A 9,625-nucleotide genomic window follows, 5' to 3' on the forward strand; every position below is an offset into this window, starting at 1 on the left:
TGTGATTTATTATTCCACATCTGAAAACAGAAGATCAGAAATCATTTCAACTTTTCACTCTCGGCATGTGGGTAGGACTAACACACCACTATTACATCTCTGACGCATTGCCACAGTACCAGTAGATAATCCTCTGGTACACCTGAACTCTATTATTTCATCATGAACTAAATACTTAGTGCCACTTGATTTCAAGGTGATGTTATGCTGTCTCATTTCATCTTCATTCACTATGCAAGGCCCTGCAAGAGACAAAGATATAAGAATATTATGATAAAGATGTAAAAGAATATTATGATAAAAATTATTCTTAAGATTGGGGAGAACTGTAACTTACTGAGGCATCTCATGTGTCCAGTCCATTCACCATAGAGGCAGGTTTTGTAAGGCTCTCCCTCCATAATGTAGTGACTCTGACACATGTATTCAATCGTTTCATTATGGCTATAATGCTCTTTGATGGCAGTCTTGGTGTCTCCATCCTCAAGAGTTGGAGGTATCCCACAGGGTGGAATTTCTGAAAATAAGTGAAGAGCCAAGATTGACAAAAAGATGATCACGTGGCGCAACTGTGATACTACATTACCTTGGTATGCTGGTTAATTTTTCTTAACCATTCATTAATTTACTTAAAAGACTGTTTCCTTATTCAAAATCTAGAAACTCACACTGTATTTCTGCACTTGCTGGACAGTAAAGCATACTATCTGTTACTGTTCTGTCCTGCCACAAAACACTATGCGGGTAAGATAAGGTAAGTTTGCATGCAACAAGACGCAACTGAAAGATGTGGTAGTACATGTCACTTGCAAACTGTAATTGTAGTAAAATAATATCTAATGAGTATTTGTACACTACTTTGGTTAGTGCTTGGCTAGTACACAAATACACAAAAAATGCAAATGAATGTTATTACTATTTTCTCTCACTACGAACTATCACACAGAGTCTCTAATTTCTATATAGCTGGCTCCCACTTTCTTACTGTATGAATGAAGGATTTTATTGGGAGGAGCCTTTGAAGCTTCTGTTTGACCAAAGATACCTTTCAATTCAAGAAAGATTATTTTCTGTCCTGTTTTCTGAAATATGGAAATTAAAGAGATCATATCTGAAGTAGAAGAAAAGTGAACTAAACTCCACCATACCTTCACAAAGTGGATTTGGTTCCCATCCATCTCTGGTGCATGTGGCCCGAGTGACGCCATCTTTCCTCCTGTATCCTGATATACATGTGTACCTGACAGTATCACCCAATTTCTTCGTCTCATCACGCCAAGACGCCTCCCAGCGGAACAAAAGTCTATCTTGTGGACGGATACATGTAACCTCTGTAAAGAAAGAAAGACTGGATAATCTTCGAAAAATTGTTCATCATCCTCATGGCTGATTGAACTACATGAAAGCATTGCGTTCAAAGTTTAGGATTTCACGTTCATTGTACTCTTTGATATCTCCAGGTACAAAACCATTTTCAATCACTTCACATGTTGAAACTGCTGAAGAGGAAAGTCAAAGTAATGAATACAACTGCAACAATTGCTCATGAAAGTGTACATAAAGGTAATTGCTGATTAACCTGTTGTGAAAGGAAGATTTCTGATAAAGTGAAAGCGATCGTTTTACTGGCAAAATCAGCAAAGCAGCTGCAATGTTTTCTTATTAATTACAATTTTAAAAGTTCAATTTCAAAGTTGCTGCTCTATTCTCTTTCAGGTGGTTGGTGATTGTTGGTTGGTCCCGGATTCAAACAGATACTTTAAATAAACCAAACTTCAAAGTCCAATAATTCAATTCACTGGGTAGATTGATTTCTATCTAGATTGTGTTCTATTGTGACTAAAGACCTTGTAAATCATTGACTTGTCTTTGTATTGACATTTTATGCAGTGTTCCAACTTTCCATATTTAGGTTTGTAAATACATATGCGTGTGTTAAACCTAAGTTATACTCTGATGCAGACATGGACAACCGGAGACCCAAAGGCCTACTTGCTCTTCCTGTTATACTTCTTTGATGTCTGCTTGACGTGTGCCACCTGGTGCAATACCATAGAAATTCTTTTTGGATAAGTTAGCGTTGTCAAAAAATAAAAATAAAAATCAGTACCTTGGCACGAAACCTTGCTCTAACCATCTGATGACAAAATGTATTGCACTGGGATCCGAGTGAACCCCAAGCAGATTTGTATGTGTGGAAAGTATAACCTTTACTTTATTTTCAGGACAAGAAATCCCCGAAGAGGATGGACAAGGCGATGACATCATTGTCAAGGAAAATGCATGTTACTGTCAATAGGAAATTGTACTTAGAAGTCAGTATAATCTTTTAATTATATAAGTTTGCATATGGTAGAATACTGCATGTAATCATCAGTGTTTAGTTGGTGGCATAGTGAAAGAATGTCTCATCCTAGGGGGCCTGTAACACTTCAAGGTGTTTTAGCGTCCACCCCCACATTCTGGAAGCATGGGGAGAGGTCGTACCTTGTTTTATTGTTTTAACGTAGCTATGTCTTAGACGAGGAGAGAGTCCCACGGCGTGGATTCCAGAATATGCGGCACAGGTACAACCACTGCAAAATCTAATCTATGGAAAAAATCTTGCTTTAAAAGATAAAATACAGTGGACACCGGAAGCAGAAGGAGCATTTAATCCCACCATATATTATGATCAGGTCAAAATAATTGAGCTTATCAGCGGTAACCGCTTATATGTGTTGAAACTCAAGCGAAAACCACTTGTTGCTACAGAGCTCCCGACCAAATAGATCAACTTAACCCGTTATTTTTAAACATAAATCAATCAATCACACTATGACATATCAAAACTCTCCCCTTGTTCTACGGCGTCACAAAGAGAAAAGAGAAGGAGAGCCGCCTCTGAAGGCTCCCAATCTTGGGCACTTTCGTTCTCACCAAGTTCAACCAAGCCTTGAAATAAAAGAAAACAACGAGCCAAAAAGGAGTCTGATTCGGACACCCCTACTTCTGCACACACTGAAATGTTATAAGGTGTCTCCTCTGTCTCCCCGTGACAAACACAATTCACTTCCAAAAGATCTCCTACACGTGAAATTTCGATCTGGCAAGACGTAAAAAAAAGCATACCTTAGTTTGTATGTAACTGCATCTGACCTGGATTTTGTCCCAAGATTCAAATAAGAATTTTTCTTTAAAGTCTGTTTTTACCTACAAATTAAGTTCAATTTTAGCAAGGCTAATAGTAAACTGTCCCTAACAAGTCCACTTTATTCCGTGCTCATTAATCTGTCACAGTTATCAGTGGCTCATACTTGCTTAAAGCCTATGTCTGAACTTGACCACAGAGACAGAGCATCATTCAATCCTACAATCAAGGATGATAAACTCCACTTTCTCTGCATCAAGACAGCTCATAATATTTAACAGTCTCTCCTGATGGTCTCCTATAATAAAATCAAAAAGCAAATGGGTTCGTCAAAAATATCTATCTATGTGTTCTCAAACTAAAAGGAAAAGAAAGAACTCAAACTCTTATCCTAGAATTTATGCATTTCTCGAATTAAAAGCACTTCCAAACTTTAAAACACCCCACTTAGCATCACAAATTAAATATGCCCCAGACCTTTGTTTATCTTTCAAAACCTTCAACCACTTTAGATCCTTGAGCCTAAACGCTGGTCTGAAGTATAAACAGTTTCTCTATTTTATTTCCAGCGCCGTCACCACTCATGTATTGCTATAATGAAACCAAACTCTATCTACACTATTGTAATAAGCAGAAACAGCATCTTAATTACAGGCATTTAACAATATTTGCAAACAATCGTTATGGAACTCAATAACCCTCTAAGCAGAAAGCAGGAGGAAGCAGCCCTCCTCATTTGCATTTACACACACAGTCTAAAAATAGCTGCAGCAGTGCAGCACGCTGTCAACTCGACTCACAGCCTCCACTCACACCAACCTCTCTTATTTTATATTACAAAGACATCTTATATTTACAAGCGCTCTCAGGCCTGACAGCTTAACACCTACACAATTTTGACAAATTTAAAGTAACGGTCCAACCGATAAACTCCCAGAGTTTTTTGCGATCGATTTAACCAGTATCCGTCCTGGACGGTGGCCCGATTTTTCTAGTGCCATAACTGAATTTAAAAGCGTCAACCAACCCAAACTTTGCCTGAAGCTCTATTTTTGGCATTTCACAGCCAAGGCTTTCCCCGAAGTTTTGGGTTAGGGTTTCACGCCCAAAACCCGGTTTCTGCTGGCCAAAAAAGCGCAGATCACCGTTCCAAACGGTAAGGAGACTCTAACTCCTAGCTTATTCCAGGATGCCCTGTACCCCACAGTTAAGCCACACTGAACTAACCCTCTTCGCCGAGAGGTCAATGCCACGCGTCCGCGACAAGGAGGGAGCGTAACCTCCGGGCTATGCGCTTCTTAGCAGCCCAACTGCCGTTCTTGAAAAATTTATGGTACTTTGAAACAACAATCAACACCTCAGAAAAATGTATGACTGTCACAGGTCCGACCTTATGACCAATGGGGCCTTTAACCCACAATATAACCAATTCCCTATTATACTAAATTCACATAGCAGCCCAACTGCTTTATTTTCTCTTAGCAGCCCAATTTTTACTCAGTACTGTCACTTTCAAACTTCATGAAGCTTCCACCACAATCAACACAGACCTTTACCAGTGATTTAGTGAGTGGACTTTTAATTTCACTACCCAATCAGCACACTTTGGAATTAATTCAACAGGTATGTGCCTTACCTTTTTAACAAGCCGGCTTTTGTCCACTCAGTTCGATCACTGGGTCGTGTCTGCGCGTCCGACCGCCCTCTGGACCCCGGATTTCTCCGTCCAAACCTCCAAACTCACTCCCTCCTCAATTCACCGGACGAGCCTCCAAAATGTTACGGGTTCAGATATTGAGGGTGAGCACAAAAAACAATAATGGTCCAGAAGAGCTTCGGTCAAACAATGATTTTAATGAACACACATGTGTGGGGAGATGAACACTGCACACATCAGCAATCACCTGCCCCCACCCTTACAGAAACAATTATTTTATATCAGGGTATTGTTTATGACGCCCCTTCATTGCGTCAAAGGACATACAAAGCACATACAATAATGTTGACAATAATGTTGACGACTTTTGACATATTTAAAAAGAGCCTTCTCTCCGTCTCGAGGCCAGGTGCTGACTCTCATCTCCTGGAGCAGACTGTCCCTTACACAGACATAATTTTGCAGCTACAGGAATTTGCAAACTGTTATTCGAACTCCTAGCCTAAACATGAGCCTAACTGTTGTTTGTGTGTGTGTGTGTCGACCTCCAACGCACTCGGCCTCACCCCAGCTTTTACCAGACAGAAGCTCTTGGTGGTCTGTGTAATAATCTTAACTAAAAGTATGTGTGATCTATTGAATAAATGTTTTACCAAAATGCCCCTACTCAAAGCTTAATAAAAGAATGTAAAATATGTGTTGTGCAAGCGTGTTCTTTCCATAGCTCAACATCCCTTACACCATGGATTGTCTGATCATAGCGCCAAACAAAGTTCACGACCTTCAACTACCTGACAGAGCTTCAACTCTTTAAATAAGCACAGACATGCAAAGTGTGTATAAAATGATTACAACTACACCTGTAATGAAAGGGTTAGTACGTGATTATGATAACACCAGTAATACAAATTATAACATAATGCCAACAGCTTCAATCAATGCTTTTGATGAAATAAGAATTAATGCAATGGTTAATGATAATGATTACAAAATTAAGTATGATGATTATGAATAGTAACAGTAAAATAATGTCTTTAATTCCACAATTTTTAAAATGCAGTCCATCTCATACGTGGCTGGTCTTTTAAAAAATAAATCTAGCCACCCTTTTGAGGGCATATATAGGACAAGAGAACATTAATCATGTTCTTGATAATGGGAGGTTGTGGGTGGAGGCTGTGTGGCAGGTTGTAGGCCACAACCATCTCCCAGGCATCCACCAGATGAACATTCAATCCTTTGAACATGGCCCTGAGCACCTTGTCCCTCTGCAGTGAGTACCAGTCACTATTAGTAAGTGTCTCATAGAGGTTCAAAGCTTTGGGATTTGCAGTCCTAATGACAACCAGTGTTTCTGGAGCCCTGGACAACAGGCGCACCACTGCCCTGCGGATGCTCTGCAGCCGTCTGATGTAGACTTGAATGGGGAAAGTGCTGAAGTGTGACCAAATGCCAAGAACTACAACTGTGTTGCTGCCTCCAATCAAATTGTCTACCTCATTGGCAATATAATGCAGCTCGCTGATGGGGACATTCGAAAACCGGATAGGAGGACCATGGCAACGGTACGTCAGGAAGATGTTATTTGGGTAGTCCAGGGCAATAAAAGGTCCAATTTGCTTAGGACTATGTAGGTCAAACTCCTTGAGACCTGAAAGTATTACAGAAGGAATAAGTAAAGTACAGAAAATCAAACTGGTGCAAGAAAGGTTTTGCATGTATCTACCTGATAGTGCTCCATTAAAGTATTCAAACCACTGCCTGATGGTGGAGTCTCCGTACATTTTAATCACCTTTCCTCTCAAACACTGAGTAATGGCTGAGGAAGTGTTAAACTGCCAAACTGTGGTGCCACCTAAAGCTCGCCACACACCCTGGTAGTAATAGCCAGAGGGACCAGACTCCAGAATCACCTCTGGCTGCCTTGAGATCTGACCTGAAAGGTAAAAAAGAAAAAAAAACCCAACATACTGTATATACACACACCACTCCATCCCTTTACACCAATCCATCCCACACACTGAATTGCACTTGTTTTTTTTTCTTCTCTTCTTTTAATTCTAACAGTATAATATGTCATATTTTATAGTTTGTAGTCATCTAATTTTAACACCTGTTATGGACAGATTATTTTTATGTCCTGTAATGTAAACCCTTTAAAAGGCATGAGGGGCTTTTGTATTAAAATGACTGTAGTTGTGAAAACCAGTGGCACCAATTGAGCCTCTTGTGACGAGAGCAGATGAGTGATATCCTGAGTAGTAGTTTAGTAGTATTACCACTAACTGCTGTTATGACACTTCAGTCCAAACAGAGGATGCTCTCCCTTAGATAACATCCCAGCAAGTCATCATTTGAAAGCTTTTTTTAAGACGCGCTGCTGTTGTCAGCTTCAGGTATTTCACGGCTCACAGTACAAAAACACTTCCCTAAAACAAATGAGCTGCAAATCCAGTTCTTGCGACAGTATCCTCCTTCCATCGCTGATCAAGATCACTTCAAAGAAATGTCTTCTTATCAGATGAATTCCTTTGCTAAAAATTCCACGCACCTACGAATTGCACTTGTTTAGTGACGTAATGCTTGGATGCAGCTCCTCAACCATGGAAGTCAGTCACTTCAACTTTTGTTATAATACCATTAACAGCTCACTGTGGAATATTTTGTAGTAAAGAAATTTCACAATTTGACATGTTGCACATAATAAAACAATGGAATTCACTGTTCACTCTATTGTGGCCACCATCTGGGAGGGAAGTGACAAGACGACACAGACCTAGAATAATTCTTGCCAAACTTAAATCCTTCAAACAAAAATAACTGGTGAACACGGTACCTCCGTGGGTAAGATAAATTTTAAAATTATGTACCACAAAATTTGTCCTCAGTAATGCCTAAGTAATTGGTAAAAACTGAAGATTTGATTTCTCTCCCAGGCGCAAAGTGGAAGCGAGATCTTTCAGAAGATTTGATACACAAAAATACTCAAATGCATGCTATATGGTCTTGTGTGTCTATGTAGATATTCTGACAGAGCACATATGAAAACCTATCTGCATGGTTAACTTACTGTATCCCAGCCTCTTTGAAGCTGTTCATCTTAGGTGAGGTAAGTGAATTAGGTATGGAAATATACCTCATTCCCCAAGTCTCTTTGAAAGGATACTCATGGCCACTGATCAGTGGTCTTTGGACAGTGGTTGTTGATCAATGGTCATGAGAATTTGCATAATTATGATGAAGGAACTGACGTCCCAAACCATTGTTCCTTCAGTGGATCTAGTATCATTATGCAAATGTTCTGTTTATAAGATTGGGGAAACCTGCAGTCAGCTGAGACTGAAGAAGTCACTTGGATGAGTGACGAAATGTTTCTCCCACTGAAAACACTACATCCAGATGAACAGAATATACTTTTGGGGATTTACTTACCTGGATGATTGAGCATGCATCAAGACAATACTCTCATATATACACAATGGAGCATTAATAAATGAGGATATTGATTTTCCCCATAGACTTTTGTGCAAATGATTCATCTTTCTTGTGCACTTATAGGACTTGCTGTCCCCTAGAAAGAATGCAGGTTTCAGGTATTTCCCCAATTCATCATACTTTTAAGATTAGGCTTAAAACATTCCTTTTTGATAAAGTTTACAGTTAGGCTGGAACAAGTGACCCTGAACCCTCCTTTAATTATGCTGAAATAGGCCTAGGATGCTGTGGGTGTCCCATCATGGACTAATGATTTCATCTTTACTCACCTCTGTTAACTTTTTATGTGCTTTTACACCACTCTGCATTTAATCATTAGTTATTATTAATCTCTGGCTCTCCAGCGTGCCTTTTGCTGCTCCTCCCTAACCCTAATTCTGGTTTCTAACTTTTAAAAGAAAGTGTTTCCTTCCTACTGTGTGCTTGCTCATAAAGGGGGTTGTCCCATTGTTTGGGTTTTCTCTATTATTGTAGGGTCTTAGCCTTAGAATATAAAGTGCCTTTGGCACTGCATAAATAAAATTGAATAGAACTGAATTTTCCAGAACCAGAAGCTAAATCCATCTGTTACATGTGTTTGCATGAGGAACATAAAACAACAGAAACAAGAGAAATGATAAGCAAACTAATAATTTAAGGAGACCTGAGAATGCAAATTTGACTACAATGAGTACCAAAACCTGGAATAATGAAGCTCACACAGTGAATGCAAGCATGAACAAGAATACAAAGACTAAACACAGAAAATGCTGAGTCAGAGACCCAGGACCAAGACACATGGATAGCCACAAAATGCAAAGCTAACGAAAACCCCCCAAATCTGTGTCTGAAAGCCAGGAACCATGAAAAATGGCCACATCTATCTACACTATCTAAACAAGATAGAAATGATTTACAAATGTTTGTATATCATTAACAGCCAACAGAAAATTCACTTTCAATTTATTTATTGAGTAATTTATAATGCTGGTAAAAATTGGACTTTACCTTTCTTCTGCTGCAATACAGTGATGTTGGCAAGTCCTGAAGCTTGGATGGAGACTTTTAAGTTGACACCACTGAGATAAAGCACAAATGATATATATATATTTAATAATGATAATAAATTTCAATCTCCTTTACTGGTAAGTTCAAATGTATTTTCAAACACTTTTGCATAGGAACTCTGAAGCAACATTACAGCTTAATGGAATCACAAAAGGCATATTAGGCATACTAAGTTGGAATCCAAGCATGGTGCAAAGTTAGCATACAATGTAGTTATAATTATTGGAACAATTTTTCCATGAATATTGTTTTGAATTATAAGCAGTGTTGGGGAGTAACGGAATACATGTACCGCC

General features: G+C 39.1%; 2 protein-coding genes across 2 annotated transcripts; both read right to left on the reverse strand.

Moving 5' to 3' along the window:
- Positions 1-54: 54 nt before the first annotated feature.
- cfhl5 (complement factor H like 5) lies at positions 55-1,472 on the reverse strand. The gene is made up of 4 exons (XM_005753546.1): positions 1,445-1,472; positions 1,149-1,331; positions 338-517; positions 55-242 (listed from the first exon to the last, which is right to left on the reverse strand). Exons 1-4 carry the CDS (start codon positions 1,470-1,472, stop codon positions 55-57), a joined length of 579 nt encoding a protein of 192 aa, XP_005753603.1.
- Positions 1,473-5,884: 4,412 nt separating this feature from the next.
- On the reverse strand, positions 5,885-6,723 carry LOC102211770 (NXPE family member 3-like; the record flags this gene model as incomplete). Its single annotated transcript, XM_005753547.1, has 2 exons — positions 5,885-6,438; positions 6,514-6,723. Coding segments are annotated over 2 exons (764 nt in total), but the record flags the coding sequence as incomplete, so codon positions are not given.
- Positions 6,724-9,625: the final 2,902 nt, after the last annotated feature.

This window comes from Pundamilia nyererei, unplaced genomic scaffold (genome assembly GCF_000239375.1).
Source record: "Pundamilia nyererei isolate P.nyererei 1_Seehausen unplaced genomic scaffold, PunNye1.0 scaffold00436, whole genome shotgun sequence".
NCBI lineage: Eukaryota > Metazoa > Chordata > Actinopteri > Cichliformes > Cichlidae > Pundamilia > Pundamilia nyererei.

What these genes read in the sequence shown, in the direction of transcription:
- cfhl5 (XM_005753546.1), bottom strand. Translation starts at nt 1,472, where the DNA reads ATGGTTTTGTACCTGGAGATATCAAAGA. An exon ending in GTACCTGGAGATATCAAAGA is followed by an intron (nt 1,332 to 1,444) that starts GTACAATGAACG and finishes CTTTCTTTACAG; the next exon opens with AGGTTACATGTATCCGTCCA. An exon ending in ACCAAATCCACTTTGTGAAG is followed by an intron (nt 518 to 1,148) that starts GTATGGTGGAGT and finishes ACTTATTTTCAG; the next exon opens with AAATTCCACCCTGTGGGATA.